The sequence below is a fragment of the Ambystoma mexicanum genome, chromosome 6q (genome assembly GCF_040938575.1).
Source record: "Ambystoma mexicanum isolate Mex_15411 chromosome 6q, UKY_AmexF1_1, whole genome shotgun sequence".
In the NCBI taxonomy this organism is placed as follows: Eukaryota; Metazoa; Chordata; class Amphibia; order Caudata; family Ambystomatidae; genus Ambystoma; species Ambystoma mexicanum.
In genome coordinates, this window is record NC_090937.1 from 780,533,812 (window position 1) to 780,559,078 (window position 25,267).

General features: G+C 48.4%; 1 protein-coding gene across 1 annotated transcript in view; it reads left to right on the forward strand.

The window, feature by feature from the left end:
* The window catches only part of RBM46 (RNA binding motif protein 46), a 1,126,957-nt gene that overhangs the window by 575,533 nt on the left and 526,157 nt on the right, over positions 1-25,267 (forward strand). The window contains exon 4 of the mRNA XM_069631315.1: positions 21,970-22,752. Within this exon, the coding sequence (XP_069487416.1) occupies positions 21,970-22,752 (783 nt within the window). The remainder of the gene's footprint in view (positions 1-21,969; positions 22,753-25,267) is intronic.

Genomic DNA, 25,267 nt, shown 5'->3' on the forward strand with positions numbered 1-25,267 from the left:
ACACCGGAGATCTCCACGCAAGAGGCCTCTGGCTCCCGGAGGAGAGGCTCCTGCACATCAACGTCCTGGAACTCCGAGCCGTGTTCTGGGCTCTCAAATCGTTCCTCCCGTCGCTCAAGGGCAGGGTGGTGCGGATCTTCACGGACAACACCACGACAATGTTTTACATACGGAAGCAGGGCGGCACCACATCCCCAGCCCTATCCAAGGAGGCACAGGATCTGTGGCACTGGGCGGTCTACCAGGGGATGTTCCTGGTTCCCTTCCACATGGCAGGAGAAAGAAACACCATTGCCGACTCGCTCAGCAGGGAGCTGCGCGCGTGTCACGAGTGGGAACTGCGCCAGGATCAGGTGGATCAACTCTTCCGACGATGGGGTAAACCCCAAATCGACCTGTTCGCAATAGCGACAAACTCGAAGTGCAAGAGGTTCGCCAGCAGGTTTCCCCAGCCGAGAAGCATGGGCGATGCGTTCTCGTTCCCCTGGGACGGCCTATACCTGTATGCGTTCCATCCGTTGCCGTTGCTGCTTCGACTCATCAACCAGCTCAAGAGGTCCCGGTGCAGGATGATCCTCGTCGCACCGGCGTGGCCGAGGCAGATCTGGTTCCCGGACCTTCTGGACTTGTCAACATCCCCTCCCATCAAGCTGTCGGCGGACGCGGTCCTTCTCTCCAGAGAAGGAGGCGCTATCTTCCACCACGACCCGGCGTCGCTGAACCTGCAGGCTTGGCTCCTGCAGCGCTAGAGTTTGGATGCTACGATATACCGGCCGATTGCAGAGAGGTTCTTGCAAAGGCCAGGGCGTCCTCCACTCTCAAATGCTACGGTCATAAGTGGAAAAGGTTCTCTATCTGGTGCCGAGCACAGAAGATCAACCCCCTACGGATTACGGCCCCTCAAGTGCTGCCGTACCCGCTACCGCTGGCAAAGGCTGGGCTAGCCCATGCCTCCATTAAGATTCATCTGGCGGCGATCTCCAGATATACCAGAACCACAGGACGGACGTCCCTGTGGTCCCATCGACTGGTAAAAGAGTTTATGAAAGGACTGTTCCGGTCATTCCCGCCAGTGAAGGCCCCGGCGTGGGAACTTAACGTGGTGCTGACCAGGCTCATGGGGCCCCCATTCGAGCCGATGCACTCCGCACCGATGAAGTTTGTGTCGTGGAAGACTGCGTTCCTGGTGGCCTTTACCTCCGCACGACGAGTGGGAGAGATCCAGGCCCTATCCTGCAAGGCACCGTACTTGACTTTCCATGCCTCGAGGGTGGTGCTTAGGACGCACCCCTCCTTTATGCCCAAGGTGCCGTCGGACTTCCATCTTAACGAGCCCTTGGTGTTACCTGTTTTCTTCCCGTCTCCTTCGTCGCCGGCCGAGAGGACTTTGCACTCGCTGGATGTGGCTAGAGCGCTGAAGTTCTACGTGGACCGCACAAAGAGTTTCCGGAGGACATCACAGCTGTTCGTGAACTTTGGACCTGTGAATCAAGGGAAGGCTCTCTCGAAGTCTTCTATTTCCAGATGGCTCTCCGGCTGCATCATGCACTGTCACCGGTTGGCTAACCGACCGCTGCCAGGCCGTCCGAGAGCCGATTCGACCAGAGCGATCGCTGCTACTACGGCGTTCTTATCTGGTGTGCCCCTGCTACGTGGAGGTCGACGCACACCTTCACGAGATTCTACTGCGTCGATCGGGATTCCAGGGAGGAGTCCAGGGTCGGCCAAGCAGTGCTGCGCAACCTGTTCGCTTAAGGTGAGCCTGGTGAGGAGGTAAGACATGCTTAATGTTGAGTTTTTTGTGTTGCTTAATGTTGAGCCTTTTGCCACCCCCCGTGGTTGTGCATGTGTGTACTGCTATTTATTCTTATATTCATGAGCATGTGAATCCATGCCAGACCCCATGCTGGAGAAGGAACAAGTTACTTACCTCTAACTGTTGTTCTCCAACATGGGTCTGGCATGGATTCACATGCGAACCCTCCCGCCTACCCCTCTGCGGCTCTTCACTTGGTCATACTGCCACTTCACGTGCTACCAAACCTGAAGATGGCTGCCAGAGGCGGGGCTTAGGTAGAGGGCAGTCATTGGCTGTGGTCAGTATGACGCAGAGATCAGTGATTGGTTACTACTACGAAAGACAGATCAGAAACGAAACTGATACTGATTTTTTCTTTACCAAGGATTCACAGCCTGACGACGGGTAATATTCATGAGCATGTGAATCCATGCCAGATCCATGCTGGAGAACAACAGTTACAGGTAAGTAACTTGTTCCTTAACATTCTCTGGGGTTCTTTGGGCTGCCCAGCATTGGGGCTTTGGGAGAGCACTGAGAATGATTCGAAGTGAGGGCTCTGGGCCACTGTTGCTGGCTTGGTACGGGAGCCACATTGCCTGGCTGTGATGCTGGAAATGCATTGGAGGGACAGGGCCTCCCCGTCCTTGTCCTGTAGTTCTTGTTCATTGTGTTCTGTATTGTTTTCTGCCCAGGAGTCCATCTGGGACTCCTGGCAGTGCAGCTCTTCCTGTTTTTGGTTTGGTGTACAGACCCATGGGGTACCCTTATGGCACCCATGGGTGGGGGTACAACCCTGTGCCACTAGTGTATGTTTTTGGGCACCTGTGGGTGGCCCACATAGCAGGGTATGGGCTGTTGGCAGCTCCATGCTGAAATTTGACAGGTGCTCTGAGTATCCTCCATTTTGGGATACCCAGGCCTTGCCATTGGAATCAGTTGATTCCTGATGGAAAACAAGATGGCCCCTGTGGCCTCTTGCTTTCTATTGCCTGTTAACTTGTTTTCCCAAAGTCCTGGGAAGCCCTGACTCTGTCCCTTCCCCCTGACTGGCTGTTGGGTGGAAGTTCCATATATGGTATTGTTGTAAAGTCCAGTCCAGACTGGCTGGAGTCTTCCCAGTGACTGTATGTTGTGGGTACACCCTGTGGGTGGGACCTGGGTGAATGGAGTGTGTGACCAATATGCACATCTTGTTGTGGCTGTCTGGTTTCTGGTCTGAGAGACAAAGACTGAGACAGCCCTGCCCGAGACTGGCCTGAATGCAGTGTGTAGTGTTGAATGGCTGGGTACTTGTCCCAATCCACATTCCTTGTTGTGAGTGTCTGAGAGGGAGGAGGATGGCCTGAGTGCACTGTGTGCCTGATTGGCTGTCTGACTGCATGAATGCCCTTCTGTATGATTGGCTGCTGAGTGTGACCCAGCAGTGTGGATGAGAGACAGGATAGTATATCTGGGGACCTCTCACCACTGGAAATTGTTCAGAAGCTGTGTCTGCACTTGAAGAGTAACTGGAACTGCTGATCCTCGACGCCCAGTTGGAAGAAGAAGACTTGCTGTTACATTTGCTTCGACGTGATCTGAAAGCTGCCGGATTCGTCGAAGATTGATCGAAGAAAGGACCTGGTAAGGCACCCTCTTCCCGTGCTCCGAGGGTATTGATCTGTGTGACATTCTAACAGTATAGTTGATGCACTTTAATGAGATCTGATAATATTGGTGGTACCACTTTAGAATTGTAGATATTTACCATTGTTGATTTCCGAGTACAAAGTGCGTTATTGTGATTGTGTACATACCTTTGAATATTAATTATATAAAGACTGTGTTTTCATTAATACAGTGTGTAGACATTCCTTTGTGGGAGTTCGGGGACTACACTGTACTTAAGAACCAGCCTGCATCACCTCCTGAGAAGCTAGGCCTTGATTGCTCGTCCATTGCTACCACAATAGAGAATCTTGGCTGGGCTCCTCTGTGCCTCTCCTCTGCCATATAGAGAGCAGAAGTACAGACACCCCCCTCCAGTCTTTACACTTGTGGCAGCGGTGGGATGCTTATGGTTTTAAGAATCAGTGTATAACCGTGCCACTAACAAAATATCTGCACTTTATTAAATTAAGGTTTAGTTGTGTACAAAATAACTGCATTACAAGCAATGGAGCCTATTGCAAATGGTAAATTGACTAGGATGAGCTTAGAGGCTCTCCAGAGTACTTGTGAAGCCAGGGAGTTAGACTTTGTGGCTAAGTCTAGGGCTGAGCTGATAGCTGCCCTGGTGGACTACCAGACTGATGGTGAAACTCTTGATGAGGGGGGGAATGCAACCAATGAGGACTCTGCCCCTGGGGGTTCTACTGAATCTGTTTCTGGGAATGCCACCATTCCTGCTGCCTCTGTTCCGAACCCCAGCATTTCCATAGAACTTGAGTTATTAAGGATGAAATTGGCCTTTGAATACCGCAAGTTGGAGATAGAAGCTGAGCTTAAGAAAGAGGAGCTGGCACAGCAAGTGGAACTCAAGAATAGGGATCTTGAACTCAAAGACAAGGACACTGAATGTCAGAGAATCCAGCTAGAGAAAGCTAGAGTGGAGACTTCAGCTAAACCAGTTGAAAGTGGCAGGTCCCCAGCCACCAAGTTTATGAAAGATTTGGTTGGTGTGTTTGCGGAGGGTTCGGATATCCTCCAATGGATTGAAGCGTTTGAAATGGCTTGTGCAATTCATGATGTTGACAAAAGAGAGTGGGCTAAGTGTTTGTTAAGCAGAGTGCCTCAGACTGGGTATGACTGTATTCTGAAGCTGAGTGTGGAAGACAGGGGTCAGTATGAGTGTATGAAATCTGCTTTGATTGCCAAGCTTGGCAAAACACCTATCCAATACCTTAAAAGGTTCAGGGATTTTAAGAAAAGAGAGAATGTGTCTTGGGCTGACTGGGTGAGTGCTGCGCACATGAACGTGATGGGGTGGATTGATGGATACAAAGTGAAAACGTTTGTTGAATTGTCCCACCTGTTGTTTTTTGAGCATTTTTCTGAAGCCTGTTCACCAGAGCTGCGTCAGTATGTTGCTGACCAGAACATTTTGGATCCCTTTAAGCTGGCTAGGTTGGCTGACAAGTGGGTCTCCCACCGGGTGTCCCCTAAGGACTCCAGTGGGAAGGACAAGGACAAAGAGAAGGGGGCCTCTCAGAAAGCTGAGGAGTCCCAAAAGCAGTCACAGTCGGGTAAACCTAAAACCTCCTCTCCTAAGACCCAAAAATCTAGTGGGGATAAGTCATCTGTGGGTGGGAATAAGAGTAGTGGTCCACCTGCTGCAAAGCAGGCTCCCTGTGGTTCCAGTACCATACCCCGCACTCCCGGCACGTGTTGGGATTGTGGGGCTCTGGATCACAAGAGGGGTGACTCCAAGTGTAAAGGTAAGGCACTTGGAGTACAGGCTGTCAGCCTGACTTACCCTTACCCCATGTCTGAAATGGAGGCCACTGTCCTCCCCTCCTCTACAGGGATCACATTTGGTGCTCCTGTAGAGATTTCCTTAGTGTCCCTTGGGGCCTGGGACCAGTACGCGGAAGTACTGGTGACTATCCCACAGAACACCCGTAGGTTTTTGAGAAGTGTCCTCTTGAATGGCCAGCCTTCTACTGGCTTGAGAGACACTGGGGCAAGCATGACAGTGGTGGACAGGACCCTGCTCAAGCCAGAGGACTATGTAGGTGCTCCTCTGAGAACCACCAGTTAGCTGGTGGGCCTCCCAAATTATCGCCTGTAGCCTTAGTCACACTCATATTTGGAGACAAGACAGCAAAGCTTCCTCTCCTGGTTAAGGACGAACATCCCTGCTAACATTCTGTTAGGTAATGATCTAGTAGAGTTGGAGTTGATCTCGGATGGTCTTCCCATGACTGCTACTGCAGTCACAGGTGACACAGGGTCTGGGTGTGAGTCAGGTACCCGAGCCAAGGTCGAGGCCTAAGGCAAGAAGAAAGAAGACCAAGAAGGCCACCTCTGTGGAGGGAGCTCCTTCTCTTCCTGCTGTTCCTACACCATCCATGCTCCGGACGGGCTGGGTCCAGTGGTAAACCCCGTCTCAACTCCTGTGGGAGAAGAGCCAGAAGACTCTCCTGTGGGAGAGGTTCTCAACCCGGAGGATCATCCCGACCTTCAATGCTTGTTAGCTGAAAGGGGACCCTCCCGGGCAGACTTTTGTAAGGGACAGAGAGAGTGCCACTCTCTCGAGGGTTTGAGGAAACAGGCCCTGTCCCAGGCACAAGGAGAAGTGCCTAGGACATTCCGGATTTATTGGGAGGCTGAGCTCCTTGTTAGTGAGCCCACTAAGCCTGAATCTGATGCCTTCAAGAGGTTGGTGGTACCCTAGGTTTACAGGCCCTTCCTACTGCAGTTGGCGCATGTAGTGCCCTTAGCTCGTCATCTTGGTACCAAGAAGACTAAGCAGAGGCTCTGGCCCATTTCTACTGGCCTCGGATGGGAGTAGAAGTGGAGTCCCACTGCAGGACCTGCCCAACTTGTCAGTTGTCTGGCATGACTGGAGGTAGTGTCATTGCCCCACTGCAGCCATTGCCAGTGATTGGCACACCATTTGAGAGGGTGGGCATCGACATTGTCGGTCCCCTGCACCCCCCCACTTCAGGTGGACATCGGTTCATCCTGGTCTTGGTAGATCATGCCACCAGGTACCCTGAGGCTATACCCCTTCGGACTGTAACTGCCAAGGTGGTTGCCAGGGCTTTCCTGGGCATTTTCACCCGTGTTGGATTCCCTAAGGAGGTTGTCTCTGACAGAGAATCCAACTTCATGTCTAGTTACATGAAGACCATGTGGAAAGAGTGCAGAGTAACCTACAAGTTCTCCACCTCTTACCATCCCCAGACCAATGGTCTGGTTGAGAGATTTAATAAAACTCCCAAGGGCATGATAGGTGCTTTGGAAGAGCCCCTAAGGAGGAAATGGGATCTCCTCCTGCCATGCCTGCTGTTTGCTTACAGAGAGGTACCTCAAGAGGGTGTTGGTTTCAGCCCCTTTGAGTTACTCTTTGGACATCCGATGAGGGGGCCCCTTGCCTTGATCAGAGAAGGTTTGGAAGCCACCCCTCCAGGTCCTGCCAAGCAAGTGGGGGTCTATGGGCCTCATTACACGGTAGGCGGTAACCATGGCGCTTTTAGCACCATGATTGCCGCCGGTATTTTACCGTGTCCGACTTGGTGGATGGCGGAATTACCGTCCTCCTCCAAGGCTCGCGGGGGCAGTAATTCCCCATTCACCAAGGCCCTTCCCCATTCCCATTTTTGCCCCCACAGGGCACCAAGGCACCAAGCCTTGGGCCTTGGGCGTTGGCAGACAAATTGACTGGTCCCTTCAGGATATTCTCCAAGATGGGCGAGGTCAATTATCTGGTTGACATGGGAATCCCAGGGGTAGCCCCTCAGGTATTCCATGTTAACAGGCTCAAGCCTTTCCACAGGCGAGCAGAAGTTTCATGTCTCTTGCTAGCTTCAGAGCAAGAAGAGGATGAGAGTGAGCCCCTTCCTGATTTGCTGCATAGCAACCCTCAGGATGGCTCAGTGGAGGGAGTGCATCTCTCTCCAGATTTGACAACAGAGCAGCAGAGGGCCTTCAAGACTTTGCTCCAGCAGTATGCCTCTCTGTTTTCACTGACGCCAGGCCTTACACCGTGGTGTAAGCACGAGATTGATACTGGTGACAGTGTGCCTGTCAAAAGTAGGAGTTACCGTATGTCAGATACTGTTAAGAACCACATCCAGGCTGAGGTCGCCAAGATGTTGGATCTGGGTGTTATTGAACCCTCAACCAGTCCCTGGTCCAGTCCCGTGGCCCTTGTCCCCAAGGCAAGTTCCCAGACAGGTACCAAGGGTTGGAGGTTCTGTGTGGACTACAGAGGAGTCAATGCCGTCACCAAGACTGACGCGCACCCATTGTCCAGGGCTGATGAGCTTGTGGACACCATAGGTGCTGCCAAATTTGTGAGCACCTTTGACCTCACCTCAGGCTATTGCCAAATAGCTCTGACGGACCATGCCAAGGAAAAGACGGCGTTCTCAACACCAGTGGGACTCTACCAGTTTAGAGTCATGCCTTTTGGGTTGAAGAATGCCCTTGCCACCTTCCAGAGATTGGTCAATCATGCGCTCAGTGGGCTGGAGGCCTTTTGTGTGGCCTACCTAGACGACATTGCTGTCTACAGTTCCACCTGGGAAGAGCATTTGACACATCTGGGTAAGGTGTTGCAGGCATTAAAAAGGGCTAACCTCACTATCAAGGCCACCAAGTGCCAGATAGCTCAGGGGAAAGTCACATATTTTGGTCATGAGGTAGGGGGGGGTCAAATCCAACCTCTCCCCAGTAAGGTACAGAATGTACAGGACTGGGAGACTCCCACTACTCAAACCCAGGTGAGATCCTTTTTGGGCCTCACTGGGTATTATCGCAATTTCATGGCGGACTATGGAACCATAGCTGCACCCCTGACAACTCTGACTTCACCCAAACAACCTAGGAAGGTTAATTGGATTGAAGACTGTCAGAGGGCCTTGGATGGCTTGAAAGAAAGTCTGTGTAGGGCACCCGTGTTGTGTGCGCCTGACTACAGCCGACCCTTTATCGTCCAGACGGATGCCTGCGACACCGGAATTGGAGCTGTCTTGTCCCAGTTAGATGACAAAGGGAGGGATCATCCTATCATCTTCATCAGTAGACAACTCAGTGGTAGAGACTTTGACGACTCGACGCCCTTGCTGGGCCACAGTTCTTCAGAAACTCTTTGCGGTCCTGAATACTCAATCGCTGAGGTGCCCCGCACACCTCATCCTCACAGGATGTCGCCGATGAGCAACGCCTGGATCGACGCCGTGGCCTCGGCACCCCCGAACTTTCCATCGACGCCGTCAACGCCAAGTTCACCTTCTTCGACGCCTCTCGAATATCCGTGACTTCTGCTTTAAAGGGAGTCACTCAAGAAGGATCCATCAACGCTTCTTCGAAGAACTCGGCTCCACCAGGTACATTAGGGGGGGGGGTAAAACATTATAGGAGAGAACAAGACTATTGAGCAATATATGGACTGGGCTTGTGCTATATATATTTATTTTACAGGTTGCCCAGGTGGGGGGATCTCCACACAGAACTGTGCTTAGCGGTAGAGGCCAGTATTCTGCCTATTGTTTCAACCATCTTGCTTTCCCTCCTATCTCTATTGCTGGTTTCCTTGGTATTGATCTGTGTGACATTCTAACAGTATAGTTGATGCACTTTAATGAGATCTGATAATATTGGTGGTACCACTTTAGAATTGTAGATATTTACCATTGTTGATTTCCGAGTACAAAGTGTGTTATTGTGATTGTGTACATACATTTGAATATTAATTATATAAAGACTGTGTTTTCAGTAATACAGTGTGTGGACATTCCTTTGTGGGGGTTCGGGGACTACACTGTACTTAAGAACCAGCCTGCATCACCTCCTGAGAAGCTAGGCCTTGATTGCTCGTCCATTGCTACCACAGTAGAGAATCTTGGCTGAGGTCCTTTGTGCCTCTCCTCTACCATATAGAGAGCAGAAGTACAGACACCCCCCTCCAGTCTTTACACTGGCCTTGAGTGGACTTCTGTGGCCACTGAGACTGCCCAGGATTGATGGCTTTGTGTTCACTATGGCCGTCTAGCCATGAACCATTGAGGCTGCCCAAGAGTGGGCCATGTGGGTCACCACTGAGCCTGTCCACTGATTGGAAAGCTCAGGCTGTCCAGAATGAGAGCTGCTAAAGCTTCCCAGTAGGAAAGGTTTGGGTGGCCTCTCATGCTGCCCAGGAATGTGGGCTTTATGTGGTGGGGTGAATTAGGCACTCAGGCTGCCCAGGTTTGTGAGCTCGATGGACAGGTACTCAAACTACTTTGTAATATGGGATCTGGGGTTGTGGGCACTTCATAGGAGTTTGGGCTCTGACCGTGGGGCGAGGTCACCCTTCTCCCCAAGATTTGGGGCTGTGGCAGGCAGTTAGGTTGCCCAGTAGTTTGGACTTGGGGAAACCCTAAGGCTGCCTAAGAATGTTGTCAGAGATTTTTATGAAACTTTAAAAGTTCCAAAAATACCTAAAAGATATTGTTTGCAGAGAGACAACATCACTAATAGATATAATGAAGATTACCAAGGCGACTAGCGCCGGTTGTCTTGATTCTATTAAAGACACAGAGGCGAGCATTATGCTTAAACTCTTTTATTGCCATTTCCCGTAGAAGCACCACTTTTTTCAAAACTCTTAACTTTTAAAATAACATCAAAAATAGAAAGAAAAACAGTCCACTTGATCAGATCCACTTCGAACTACAAACCCCCACTATCCCAGTCTATGCCTCACTTCCTGTCTCTGAGTCCTTCCTCTTTCTTTGATGATTCGATAACAAAACTGCAAACTTCATCAACATAAACTGGAACAGTCGACTATCAAACGACTTTCCCAACTGTCTGTAATCTTCTCCTCCGAGACACCTTCTTTCTCAACCGTTCTTGGTTTCTTCCCCTAAAGCCAAATTAGAACATAGTATTAGGGCGGGAGTACATGGTCACCAGTTACAAAACATTAACCAAATAGCAAGACCGATATCTTCAGAAATCTCTTCATGCATGTAAATTATCCATGTCAGCATTAAAATGATCTTTTTATATCATACACCAAACCTTCCCCGCGTACAAGGGCGGGAATAATGCTTGCATCTGTGTCTTTAATAGAATCAAGACTACCCTTGCTAGTCGCCTTGGTAATCTTCATTCTATGACAAGACCGGAGGCGAGCATTATACTTGTTCAAAGCTTTCTAACACCATCTTGGCCAAAGAATCTACTCGTTTGAAGTAGAAAGTCCTAAACGTAGATTCAGAAGACCAATCTGCTGCCTTTAAAATATCATGCAAAGATACTTCTGCTGCAAAAGCTCTAGAAGCCATCGCTCCCTTCACTGAATACGCTCCACACATATTCAAGTCAATGCCCGCCCAGCACATGACTTCCCGAACCCACCTAGATATGGTGGCTGTCGCTACTGCGTGGAAAAGGCCTCCTACGGGCTATAAGCAACTGTCGTACTCCAGCAGGTCTCACACTCTCTGCCACTCCCTCGTACTCCTTAATACAACGTGCCACACACAACTTGGGTTCATCAGGAAAGTAAGGATAAGAAATAACTGAAGAATCACTCTTAGTTCTCTGTGCAATCTGAAATGCTACCCCATCAGGATAGAAGATCTTTCTGTCCACTTCCAAGGCTTTCATGTCCGAAACCCTTCTACATGAGACTAAGCACAACAACATTGCTAACTTGCCCGACAGACGCTTAGCCGCCAAGCAATCGTTGTCCGGTCACTGCTTAAACAATCGAAAAACTTTCTCAACATCCCACATGACTGAGTATCTGGGAACGGGCGGCTTCCGCATTTTTACTCCTCTCAAAAGTCGTACAACTGCAGGGTGTTCCCCAATAGGGCGACCCTCGTACCTCTCATGTGCCGCAGAAATTGCAGATCTATAAATGCCCAGCGTACAAAACGCTTTTCCACTTGCCGCCATCTCTGCCAGAAAATTGAGCATGTGTACTATAGAGGCCGAAACGGGATGAATACATATCAACCCGCACCATCCTGCTCATTTCTCCCAAGCTGCATCATAGCTCCTAAGGGTAGAGGGGGCCCAGGAATCCCTGATACAATCTTCAGCCTCTCTCGAAAGGCCTGGCAAATCCCATCTTAACCTGAAATCCTGCAGGCTAACAGATGCAGATCTCCCGTCTGAACTAATGGATGTTTCTGCCCCGACGGGTTGCGAAGCAGGTCCGCTTCCCATGGAATCAGCCTCAGAAAATCCGAGGAAAGTTCCATCAGAGTGGGAAGCCAAACTTGAGACTTCCAACACGGCGTCACTATGACCACCTCCGCCCGCTCCCAACGTACCTTTGCCAGGGTCCTCATTATCATTATAAAAGGGGGAAACGCATAATGTAGAGCACCCCCCAACTGTGCAGGAACGCATCTGTCCCTAAAGCTTCCGGGTCTAGTCTCCAGCTGTAAAAATCTTTCAGCTGTGCGTTCCGCCTGGAGGCAAAGAGGGCTATTCTCATCGGCCCCCATAAATCCTGTAATTGCTGAAATACTCTCCTGTGTAACCTCCAGTCGCTGGCGTCCGTGAAGTGTCTGGAGTTCCAGTCCGCTATCGTGTTCTGGACTCCTGGGAGATATTCTGCTGTTATCACTAATTTCCTCTGCAGGCAGTAATGCCAAAATTCCTTTGCTATCTCCGCTAACATTTTCGATTTCGTACCTCCCAACTTGTTTATGTATCGTACCGCTGACAAATTGTCCATTCTCAATAAAATGCAACAATTCAACCTGTCCTTTGCCAGAGCTCGCACTGCAAACGACCCTGCCAATAATTCTAGACAATTTATATGAAGCTTTAACTCCTCTTCCGAGCAGCGGCCTCCTGTCTGTATCCAACCACACCTGGCGCCCCAACCAGCTCTGCTTGCGTCCGACTCTATGACTATCTCTGGCACATCCCCGAAAATGGTCCTGCCATTCCATGCTTCCATATTCTGAAGCCACCATTGCAACTCTACTCTTCCTTCCTTGTCCAGAGGGACTATCTTCTGGAGTGCTTTGTAGTGCAGAGGCCCCGGAAATATCACTTGAATAGAGGACGCCAGAAGTCCCACTATGCGAGCCAAACTTCGTAACGAAATAACCTTCTTCGCCATTGCCATCCTCAATTCCTTCTTTATACTTCTCATCTTCTGCTGGGGCAGCGCCAAGGAACCCTTCCTTGTGTCTATTACAAACCCCAGGAACTCCATCCTCTGTCTCGGATCGAGCTCTGATTTCTCCCGATTGATCAAGAATCCTAGCGAAGAAAGCAGGTCGCTGATCAGAGAAGGTTTGGAAGCCACCCCTCCAGGTCCTGCCAAGCAAGTGGGGGTCTATGGGCCTCATTACACGGTAGGCGGTAACCATGGCGCTTTTAGCACCATGATTGCCGCCGGTATTTTACCGTGTCCGACTTGGTGGATGGCGGAATTACCGTCCTCCTCCAAGACTCGCGGGGGCAGTAATTCCCCATTCACCAAGGCCCTTCCCCATTCCCATTTTTGCCCCCATAGGGCACCAAGGCACCAAGCCTTGGGCCTTGGGCGTTGGCAGACAAATTGACTGGTCCCTTCAGGATATTCTCCAAGATGGGCGAGGTCAATTATCTGGTTGACATGGGAATCCCAGGGGTAGCCCCTCAGGTATTCCATGTTAACAGGCTCAAGCCTTTCCACAGGCGAGCAGAAGTTTCATGTCTCTTGCTAGCTTCAGAGCAAGAAGAGGATGAGAGTGAGCCCCTTCCTGATTTGCTGCATAGCAACCCTCAGGATGGCTCAGTGGAGGGAGTGCATCTCTCTCCAGATTTGACAACAGAGCAGCAGAGGGCCTTCAAGACTTTGCTCCAGCAGTATGCCTCTCTGTTTTCACTGACGCCAGGCCTTACACCGTGGTGTAAGCACGAGATTGATACTGGTGACAGTGTGCCTGTCAAAAGTAGGAGTTACCGTATGTCAGATACTGTTAAGAACCACATCCAGGCTGAGGTCGCCAAGATGTTGGATCTGGGTGTTATTGAACCCTCAACCAGTCCCTGGTCCAGTCCCGTGGCCCTTGTCCCCAAGGCAAGTTCCCAGACAGGTACCAAGGGTTGGAGGTTCTGTGTGGACTACAGAGGAGTCAATGCCGTCACCAAGACTGACGCGCACCCATTGTCCAGGGCTGATGAGCTTGTGGACACCATAGGTGCTGCCAAATTTGTGAGCACCTTTGACCTCACCTCAGGCTATTGGCAAATAGCTCTGACGGACCATGCCAAGGAAAAGACGGCGTTCTCAACACCAGTGGGACTCTACCAGTTTAGAGTCATGCCTTTTGGGTTGAAGAATGCCCTTGCCACCTTCCAGAGATTGGTCAATCATGCGCTCAGTGGGCTGGAGGCCTTTTGTGTGGCCTACCTAGACGACATTGCTGTCTACAGTTCCACCTGGGAAGAGCATTTGACACATCTGGGTAAGGTGTTGCAGGCATTAAAAAGGGCTAACCTCACTATCAAGGCCACCAAGTGCCAGATAGCTCAGGGGAAAGTCACATATTTTGGTCATGAGGTAGGGGGGGGTCAAATCCAACCTCTCCCCAGTAAGGTACAGAATGTACAGGACTGGGAGACTCCCACTACTCAAACCCAGGTGAGATCCTTTTTGGGCCTCACTGGGTATTATCGCAATTTCATGGCGGACTATGGAACCATAGCTGCACCCCTGACAACTCTGACTTCACCCAAACAACCTAGGAAGGTTAATTGGATTGAAGACTGTCAGAGGGCCTTGGATGGCTTGAAAGAAAGTCTGTGTAGGGCACCCGTGTTGTGTGCGCCTGACTACAGCCGACCCTTTATCGTCCAGACGGATGCCTGCGACACCGGAATTGGAGCTGTCTTGTCCCAGTTAGATGACAAAGGGAGGGATCATCCTATCATCTTCATCAGTAGACAACTCAGTGGTAGAGACTTTGACGACTCGACGCCCTTGCTGGGCCACAGTTCTTCAGAAACTCTTTGCGGTCCTGAATACTCAATCGCTGAGGTGCCCCGCACACCTCATCCTCACAGGATGTCGCCGATGAGCAACGCCTGGATCGACGCCGTGGCCTCGGCACCCCCGAACTTTCCATCGACGCCGTCAACGCCAAGTTCACCTTCTTCGACGCCTCTCGAATATCCGTGACTTCTGCTTTAAAGGGAGTCACTCAAGAAGGATCCATCAACGCTTCTTCGAAGAACTCGGCTCCACCAGGTACATTAGGGGGGGGGGGTAAAACATTATAGGAGAGAACAAGACTATTGAGCAATATATGGACTGGGCTTGTGCTATATATATTTATTTTACAGGTTGCCCAGGTGGGGGGATCTCCACACAGAACTGTGCTTAGCGGTAGAGGCCAGTATTCTGCCTATTGTTTCAACCATCTTGCTTTCCCTCCTATCTCTATTGCTGGTTTCCTTGGTATTGATCTGTGTGACATTCTAACAGTATAGTTGATGCACTTTAATGAGATCTGATAATATTGGTGGTACCACTTTAGAATTGTAGATATTTACCATTGTTGATTTCCGAGTACAAAGTGTGTTATTGTGATTGTGTACATACATTTGAATATTAATTATATAAAGACTGTGTTTTCAGTAATACAGTGTGTGGACATTCCTTTGTGGGGGTTCGGGGACTACACTGTACTTAAGAACCAGCCTGCATCACCTCCTGAGAAGCTAGGCCTTGATTGCTCGTCCATTGCTACCACAGTAGAGAATCTTGGCTGAGGTCCTTTGTGCCTCTCCTCTACCATATAGAGAGCAGAAGTACAGACACCCCCCTCCAGTCTTTACACTGGCCTTGAGTGGACTTCTGTGGCCACTGAGACTGCCCAGGATTGATGGCTTTGTGTTCACTATGGCCGTCTAGCCATGAACCATTGAGGCTGCCCAAGAGTGGGCCATGTGGGTCACCACTGAGCCTGTCCACTGATTGGAAAGCTCAGGCTGTCCAGAATGAGAGCTGCTAAAGCTTCCCAGTAGGAAAGGTTTGGGTGGCCTCTCATGCTGCCCAGGAATGTGGGCTTTATGTGGTGGGGTGAATTAGGCACTCAGGCTGCCCAGGTTTGTGAGCTCGATGGACAGGTACTCAAACTACTTTGTAATATGGGATCTGGGGTTGTGGGCACTTCATAGGAGTTTGGGCTCTGACCGTGGGGCGAGGTCACCCTTCTCCCCAAGATTTGGGGCTGTGGCAGGCAGTTAGGTTGCCCAGTAGTTTGGACTTGGGGGAACCCTAAGGCTGCCTAAGAATGTTGTCAGAGATTTTTATGAAACTTTAAAAGTTCCAAAAATACCTAAAAGATATTGTTTGCAGAGAGACAACATCACTAATAGATATAATGAAGATTACCAAGGCGACTAGCGCCGGTTGTCTTGATTCTATTAAAGACACAGAGGCGAGCATTATGCTTAAACTCTTTTATTGCCATTTCCCATAGAAGCACCACTTTTTTCAAAACTCTTAACTTTTAAAATAACATCAAAAATAGAAAGAAAAACAGTCCACTTGATCAGATCCACTTCGAACTACAAACCCCCACTATCCCAGTCTATGCCTCACTTCCTGTCTCTGAGTCCTTCCTCTTTCTTTGATGATTCGATAACAAAACTGCAAACTTCATCAACATAAACTGGAACAGTCGACTATCAAACGACTTTCCCAACTGTCTGTAATCTTCTCCTCCGAGACACCTTCTTTCTCAACCGTTCTTGGTTTCTTCCCCTAAAGCCAAATTAGAACATAGTATTAGGGCGGGAGTACACGGTCACCAGTTACAAAACATTAACCAAATAGCAAGACCGATATCTTCAGAAATCTCTTCATGCATGTAAATTATCCATGTCAGCATTAAAATGATCTTTTTATATCATACACCAAACCTTCCCCGCGTACAAGGGCGGGAATAATGCTTGCATCTGTGTCTTTAATAGAATCAAGACTACCCTTGCTAGTCGCCTTGGTAATCTTCATTCTATGACAAGACCGGAGGCGAGCATTATGCTTGTTCAAAGCTTTCTAACACCATCTTGGCCAAAGAATCTACTCGTTTGAAGTAGAAAGTCCTAAACGTAGATTCAGAAGACCAATCTGCTGCCTTTAAAATATCATGCAAAGATACTTCTGCTGCAAAAGCTCTAGAAGCCATCGCTCCCTTCACTGAATACGCTCCACACATATTCAAGTCAATGCCCGCCCAGCACATGACTTCCCGAACCCACCTAGATATGGTGGCTGTCGCTACTGCGTGGAAAAGGCCTCCTACGGGCTATAAGCAACTGTCGTACTCCAGCAGGTCTCACACTCTCTGCCACTCCCTCGTACTCCTTAATACAACGTGCCACACACAACTTGGGTTCATCAGGAAAGTAAGGATAAGAAATAACTGAAGAATCACTCTTAGTTCTCTGTGCAATCTGAAATGCTACCCCATCAGGATAGAAGATCTTTCTGTCCACTTCCAAGGCTTTCATGTCCGAAACCCTTCTACATGAGACTAAGCACAACAACATTGCTAACTTGCCCGACAGACGCTTAGCCGCCAAGCAATCGTTGTCCGGTCACTGCTTAAACAATCGAAAAACTTTCTCAACATCCCACATGACTGAGTATCTGGGAACGGGCGGCTTCCGCATTTTTACTCCTCTCAAAAGTCGTACAACTGCAGGGTGTTCCCCAATAGGGCGACCCTCGTACCTCTCATGTCCCGCAGAAATTGCAGATCTATAAATGCCCAGCGTACAAAACGCTTTTCCACTTGCCGCCATCTCTGCCAGAATATTGAGCATGTGTACTATAGAGGCCGAAACGGGATGAATACATATCAACCCGCACCATCCTGCTCATTTCTCCCAAGCTGCATCATAGCTCCTAAGGGTAGAGGGGGCCCAGGAATCCCTGATACAATCTTCAGCCTCTCTCGAAAGGCCTGGCAAATCCCATCTTAACCTGAAATCCTGCAGGCTAACAGATGCAGATCTCCCGTCTGAACTAATGGATGTTTCTGCCCCGCCGGGTTGCGAAGCAGGTCCGCTTCCCATGGAATCAGCCTCAGAAAATCCGAGGAAAGTTCCATCAGAGTGGGAAGCCAAACTTGAGACTTCCAACACGGCGTCACTATGACCACCTCCGCCCGCTCCCAACGTACCTTTGCCAGGGTCCTCATTATCATTATAAAAGGGGGAAACGCATAATGTAGAGCACCCCCCAACTGTGCAGGAACGCATCTGTCCCTAAAGCTTCCGGGTCTAGTCTCCAGCTGTAAAAATCTTTCAGCTGTGCGTTCCGCCTGGAGGCAAAGAGGGCTATTCTCATCGGCCCCCATAAATCCTGTAATTGCTGAAATACTCTCCTGTGTAACCTCCAGTCGCTGGCGTCCGTGAAGTGTCTGGAGTTCCAGTCCGCTATCGTGTTCTGGACTCCTGGGAGATATTCTGCTGTTATCACTAATTTCCTCTGCAGGCAGTAATGCCAAAATTCCTTTGCTATCTCCGCTAACATTTTCGATTTCGTACCTCCCAACTTGTTTATGTAACGTACCGCTGACAAATTGTCCATTCTCAATAAAATGCAACAATTCAACCTGTCCTTTGCCAGAGCTCGCACTGCAAACGACCCTGCCAATAATTCTAGACAATTTATATGAAGCTTTAACTCCTCTTCCGAGCAGCGGCCTCCTGTCTGTATCCAACCACACCTGGCGCCCCAACCAGCTCTGCTTGCGTCCGACTCTATGACTATCTCTGGCACATCCCCGAAAATGGTCCTGCCATTCCATGCTTCCATATTCTGAAGCCACCATTGCAACTCTACTCTTCCTTCCTTGTCCAGAGGGACTATCTTCTGGAGTGCTTTGTAGTGCAGAGGCCCCGGAAATATCACTTGAATAGAGGACGCCAGAAGTCCCACTATGCGAGCCAAACTTCGTAACGAAATAACCTTCTTCGCCATTGCCATCCTCAATTCCTTCTTTATACTTCTCATCTTCTGCTGGGGCAGCGCCAAGGAACCCTTCCTTGTGTCTATTACAAACCCCAGGAACTCCATCCTCTGTCTCGGATCGAGCTCTGATTTCTCCCGATTGATCAAGAATCCTAGCGAAGAAAGCAGGTCGCTGACCCAGCGTACCTGCTCCTTCAGAATCCCTCTGCTCTGGGCCATAATCAGTATATCGTCTAGGTAAACAATTATTCTGATGCCTCTGCTCCTGATAGCTTCTTCAACCGGCTTCATCACTTTCGTGAAAGCCCAGGGCGCTGAGGCCAGTCCGAAAGGGAGACACACGAAGCGCCAGCTTCGCTTCTTCCAAAAGAACCTTAGATAATCTCTGAAACCTCGATCTATGGGGATGGTGAGGTAAGTGTCCTTCAAATCTAGCCTCGCTAACCAGTCTCCCTTGCGCAGCAAATTCCTCAGTAGATGGATCCCCTCCATCTTGAAATGTCTGTAAATCAGCCACCCGGTCAGCTCTTTCAAGTTTATCACCGGCCTTGACTTCCCTTTCCTGTGAACTAAAAACATGTTGCTGTAAAAACCGACCAACTCGTCTGAACATTGCTCTATCGCTCCTTTTTCTACTAGCACACACAACTCTCTCTCGAGTAACAACTCCTCCACCTCTGAGGTCCTCATTCTTTGTGGAAGTCTGTCTTGATGTAGAATACTTACAAACTCCAGTCCTAAGCCAACCACTGCCTGCAAAACCCAAGCATCGCCTGATATCGCGCACCACTTGTCTATACACAACGCTGTGAGTCCCCCAACTTTGGGGTAGATCTCTCCCTCACTCTTACCTCCGGCAGGACTCTGTTGTCTAAAATTTCCTCTGCCTCTTCTACCACGAAAACTTTTCCCTCTCGCGGGAAAGAAGGCGTCATGTTGTCTGCTTTCCCAATACTGTGACCTGGGTCCGTGGAGCCGTCTTGTAAAGGAGCACACCTCGGGAAGATCTTACGGATGGATGATTGCACCTTCTCTAGCGCTGAGTATGTCCCCACTAAACGGGACATTTCCTTGACGAAAGCTTTGCCAAACAATAGCTCGTTAGCTGCCTGGCCTGCCTCATAATTGGCGAGGTCCCCTAACTTGTTGTCAATCTTGAGCAACAAGCTCCTCCGCCTCTCAGACGAGAGCGCGCTGCTGGCGTTTCCGAGGAAACAAACCCCCCTCGGTGCCCAGTTGGCAAGCATACCTGGGTCCATCGGTACTCCTGTGTCCCTGGCCCTCTCGGCCAGGTCCATAATCTTGGCAAGGGGACCAGCCATATCCAATACTTTGTCCTGGCAGGACGTCCAGGCGCGATCAACACCTTGTCTCACATCTTTCGTCGCTTTAGTCACAAATGTGACCATCTTAGCATCCAGCTCAGGTGTCTCTATGAGGAAGGTCGGGCCTCGGACACTCAGTCCTCATACGGAAGGGATCCTCTCTTTCCAGAGGCTTGCGGATCCTTGCCGCCATATACTGGGCCACTCTGGGGGAGGGTATCCAGTCAGAGGACCTTGGATGTCTTATGCTATCTGGGTCGAACATATCATCAACATCTTCCACTTCCTCCGTATCTTGACACACTCTGGCTTCACTGTCCACCTTGTCCTCTTCCCCGAGGCCTTCCTCAGTCTCATTATCCTCCTCCTGCGCAGATTCACCGCCTTCTTCGGCATCCCCTGTATTTAGCACCCCTGGGGTAGGGGGTCCGAGGTTTGGCACCGCCAACTTCCCTAGAAAAGCTGCTTTGAGCTTATGAAAAGGGTCGGCAACCTCCCGGGGCCTGGATTGCACCCCTGATACCTGACCCGGGTGGGGGGGTAGAACAGTGGGGGCTCTTCCGGGTCTTTTCCACCCCCTTATGTGCAGCTGTCTGCTTCTCTGGCGGACCTCGAGATGTGCCCTCTCCAGGGCTGAGCTCTCTAACTTTTCGTTTAGGGACTGTGGCCGTGAGGAGGGATTCCAGCACCTCTAGGCACTCCTGGATGGGTCTAACCCCCTGAGATCCCGCTACCGCCAGCGAATCTCCAAGGACCCTCTTGAAGCTCAGGGAGAGATCTTTGACTGCCTCCCACTCTTCCTCGCTTTATTCCGGGGTGGAACTTGCTTCCTCCATCATCTTGGAGAGCCTCTTAATTCACCCCAAATATTCTAACTCTTTTCTTTTTTTTTATGTCCCTTATTTATCTATTTATATATATTTTCGTGTTTGTGCCAGGTGCCAATGCCTAGCAGAGGGCAGTCAGGGCGAGAGCTAGCTGCACACTCCCCAAAATATATCATTTGCATAAATTCAAGAGGCTCCGGTGGATTACAGGGCTTCCTAACCTCTCAGCACCGAGATCGCTCCGAAAAGACGATCCGCGCATGCGCGATGAGGCGCCTGTCACGTGACCGGCACCCAAACCGTGGGTGCTTTACTCTAAGCCTCTCGGCTCCGCGCGCACTAATATCACTATGCGGGGAGTGCCGGTATCGCCCACAGCGAGCAAGATGACCTGCGGCCCCGGCGCTCCTCCGCATTATAAAAGCTCTAAATTCCGTGGGTCCGCTCGCGCTACACTGTCAAGAAAAATACAGCACAATAAGCCTAACGCACCCTGACCCCAGTAAAACAAAGTCTCTCACACATAAACGTTTCCTCACACATAAAGCATGGAGAATACAAAAAGGTGACTTGTCTCTCATGGAAGCAGCAAAGAAAGAGGAAGGACTCGGAAACAGGAAGTGAGGCATAGACTGGGATAGCCTAGGATTGGTGCTGTGATGGAGGTCAAAACTAGAAGGGACCTGAAGGATTGTGTGGGCTTGTAGTTCGAAGTGGATCTGATCAAGTGGACTGTTTTTCTTTCTATTTTTGATGTTGGTTTTTGTCAAAAACAGAAGAAAATGTTATTTTGAAAGTTAAGAGTTTTGAAAAAGTGGGCTGCTATGCAAGTGGCAATAAAAGAGTTTAAGCATAATGCTCGCCTCCGGTCTTGTCATAGACTAAACAGATTTCTCTTCATCGCCGGACGGACTTCTTGTTGCTATGTCTTTTACTTTCAAAGTAATTACATGTATGCAGGGCCCAAGTATTGTGTTCGTTCCCATGCATGTAAAGCGCAATGAGCCACTGCAAATGCCTAAAGTGCTGGATTTCCAAATGCTTCCTATTTGTGTTGCTGAGTGGCACACCAAGGATATAAGGAGGACATACAGTGTATGTGAAGTAGGCGCTATTATGTGTTCCGAGTCCTGCTTTTTGTTTAATCGTGTGGAGACAAACTTGTCACCGGAATGCAGAAGGTTCAGTTTGTAGTTAAATGGAGCCTAAACTTTATGAATATTATGGATAGAAGAATTAACTAGGCATGTATTTGACTAATGTATGGTGTTGATCTGTAAAGAAATTTCGATCTTGATCCTCGAGTTACAATTGCTAGAATTCTAGTAGGAAAAATGTGAAGCATTATGTTTCTGATAACAATGTATATTTCACCTGCAGGAACATTCCAGCTTTGGGGGCACACTATTCAAGTTGATTGGGCAGATCCTGAAAAAGAAGTTGATGAAGAAACAATGCAGAGAGTTAAGGTGTTGTATGTGAGGAATCTAATGATTTCCACTACTGAGGAAGCAATTAAAACAGAGTTTAATAAATTTAAAGCAGGTGCTGTGGAACGTGTCAAAAAACTTAGAGACTATGCATTTGTGCACTTTTTCAACAGAGAAGATGCTGTTTCTGCAATGTCAGTAATGAATGGAAAGTGCATTGATGGAGCAAGCATTGAAGTGACATTGGCAAAACCCGTAAATAAGGAAGGTACCTGGAGACAACACCTGAATGGGCAATTTAGTCCCAACTCAGATAGCCTTTTAGCATTTGCAAATAAAGAAGATATGAATCAAAAATCACTTGGTAGACCACCAAGTCTTCCAACTCGTCTTAATGGTCAACATAGCCCAGCCTCATGTGAATTGGAGAGATGCACATATCCATTTTTTCCTGGTACAAAACTTACCCCAATTAATATGTATTCCTTGAAATCCAATCATTTTCATTCTGCAGTAATGCATTTAGACTACTACTGCAACAAAAACAACTGGACACCTCCAGAATATTATTTGTATTCAACTACAAGTCAAGATGGAAAAATTCTACTAGTATTTAAAGTTGTTGTTCCTGCAATCGTAAACAGCACACACAGTTATTTCATGCCAGACAAACTGTGCACAACATTGGAAGATGCAAAGGAGTTGGCTGCACAGTTTACATTGCTACATTTAGGTAGGTAACCCTTTAGATATTTAAAATGTTTCTTAGAAATGATATATTTATGCAGCCCATATTACATACATTTTTAATCAATCAAATATACATCCCAATGTTTCTCACAGTGTTGTTTTCTTCACAATCTCCTATTAATTACATTTACATTTGACTTGTCAAAGGTTTCAGATCATTAGGGGAGGCAATGCTGGATGATTTGGTAGGTTACTAAGAGGGAAATGTGGAGCATATGGTGGAAGATTAAAGAGGGAATCTAGGGAAGTATTGGATCAGCGGGACTTGATTGACCATTCTTTGTCTTGTGAGCCAAAAAACATTCACATCCAAATTGTTTGGTAGTCACATAATAACTCTTCAGCAAACCTAGACATTACAACTAAATAAAATGCAGAATTTCATAATATAGAATTATAATTGTTAACCAGTAACAAGGTCATTTTGGGCTGAGGCGTAATGTTAATGGAAGGCGTAAAAGCTTTGAGTAAGCCTTCAACGCCTTTCATTCACGTCACACCCCATTTTCAAGAAATTGGTATTGTGGAGAGGAGGGCATGACTCAGTTTGCATTTCCGCTGCTCCTTTCCTCTCCACTATACAAATGCTCCAGCATCTGCGCCGGAATGGATTTTCATGCCGGCACAAATGCTGGAGAACCTTTTGGGGTCTGCCCGCTTAATGGACTAGTGTAAAGCAGGCGGACCCCATACGGATCCATTGCAGGTTTCGAGACTGAGGGGAGCTGGGAACTATTTAGCTCCTGCTTCTACCATTGTAGAGCCTGGTTAGCTTGAAACCAACAGCTACCAGGAGCTACATTTGGCTCCTAGTGCCAACTTGTGCCTTCCAAACATGTAACTAATGTGACATTAACTATGAGTATTTGAGAATGTTAATAAAGAAGAATTAGAACACATCTAATGCATATTTAAACACAATGGTTCATACAAAATGGAAACATGTTAAAGAAGCATCTAGGTTAGCTCCTGTTTGCATGCAGTAGCTCCAACCTACTTGGGGATGCCAGACACCCAGGAGCTGATTTTAGCTTATGCTCATTACATCACAATTTCGAAACCTGCATTGTACACGCTTAGCGTGTACAATTACACCCTTCCCGACATGCTCGCATGTAGCGAGCAGTTGAATTGTAATTGTGAATGTTGCAAGCGGTGCTCACAATGAAAAGTAAGTGCTGTCTGGAATACTGGCATGCCAGGCAACGTTTACTCCCTTTGCACTGCAGAGTGCAAATGTGAAGGGCAAACGGCAGTGTACATACTTGTACGATGCCTTTTCCCCTGTACATTTGCACCCTGCAGTGCAAATGATGAACATTTGACCGTGGCGACCCGCTTACGTCATAGTGTAAACATAACGGGTACCATCCGTCAAATTTCGTTTTAATGGAGCCCCTAACTGTGTTTTTTAAACAAAACTACTGATGGGGTGCCACAGATGTAATCACAGGATTAGTTGAACATCTGAACTCATCAACAAATTACTATTTTATTTTGTTTAATAACTTTATTCTGCTATGATGTGTTCACGTTATACTTAATTTAATGCAGAAATATTATTTGCTCAGGTTTGGGGTGGCACACAGTCTTTTGGTGAAAAGAAGAATCATGAAAGCCTAAATAAGAATTAGTGGATAGGCTGCGGTCTAGATAGGTTAATACAGGCCTCAAGGGCCAGAATACTGTTGGGTTTTCAGGATATCCCTCACTAATATTCATGAGAAAAATGTGCATGCATTTAGAATCATTGGATGAAAATCTATCTCATGAATATTAGTGAGGGGTATCCTGAAAATCCGACATGTTTCCGGCCCTCAAGGTCTGGAGTTGGATAAACCCGGGTTAAGAGGAGGTAAATAGAAGGACTGCTAAATTGGGTGTATTCAGTCCAGAAAAAGGGTGGTCCCATTTGATCAAATTTTCTTACATGAATGGCTGCTTTCGTGGTGGCAAGCACATCTGTCCGCAGTGTAAGCAAAATCCATGTATTCGCTGCAGAGAAGCTTTAGATAAAATCCTCCAGAAAGTGACACTCAGAACCCACCCTTTGTTTGCAAGTGGTTTCAGAATTCCATCTCAACTGAAATAGCTTGTTAACAGCTTTCAAATCGGTTTTTGACATCTATGAAATTCCCTACAGTTAATTTGTCGAAAGGCCTGTCAATTACTTCAAGCCTACTATGAAAATGTTTGTAGCTGTGGTCTGGCCAGAAAAAGTAATGGCAAAATGGTCACTTTGAAATAAGTAGGACATTTTACAAAGTTATGTTACTGGAAAGCCAACCGGCATCTGTGTCATGACGATTTCTAAGAGCAGGCAAGCAACAACTGATACATTCTTGGCAAATGCTCTTGTCCAATACATGTGTTCTTTTTATTTGTTCTATTAAATTAAAGAACTTGAATGTGTTTTGCAAACTTTCCTGTTTCGACACTGATGGTAATGCAGACACACAGGTTGAACCGATGGTCCTGAAGAATTTGTTTAGGTAGAC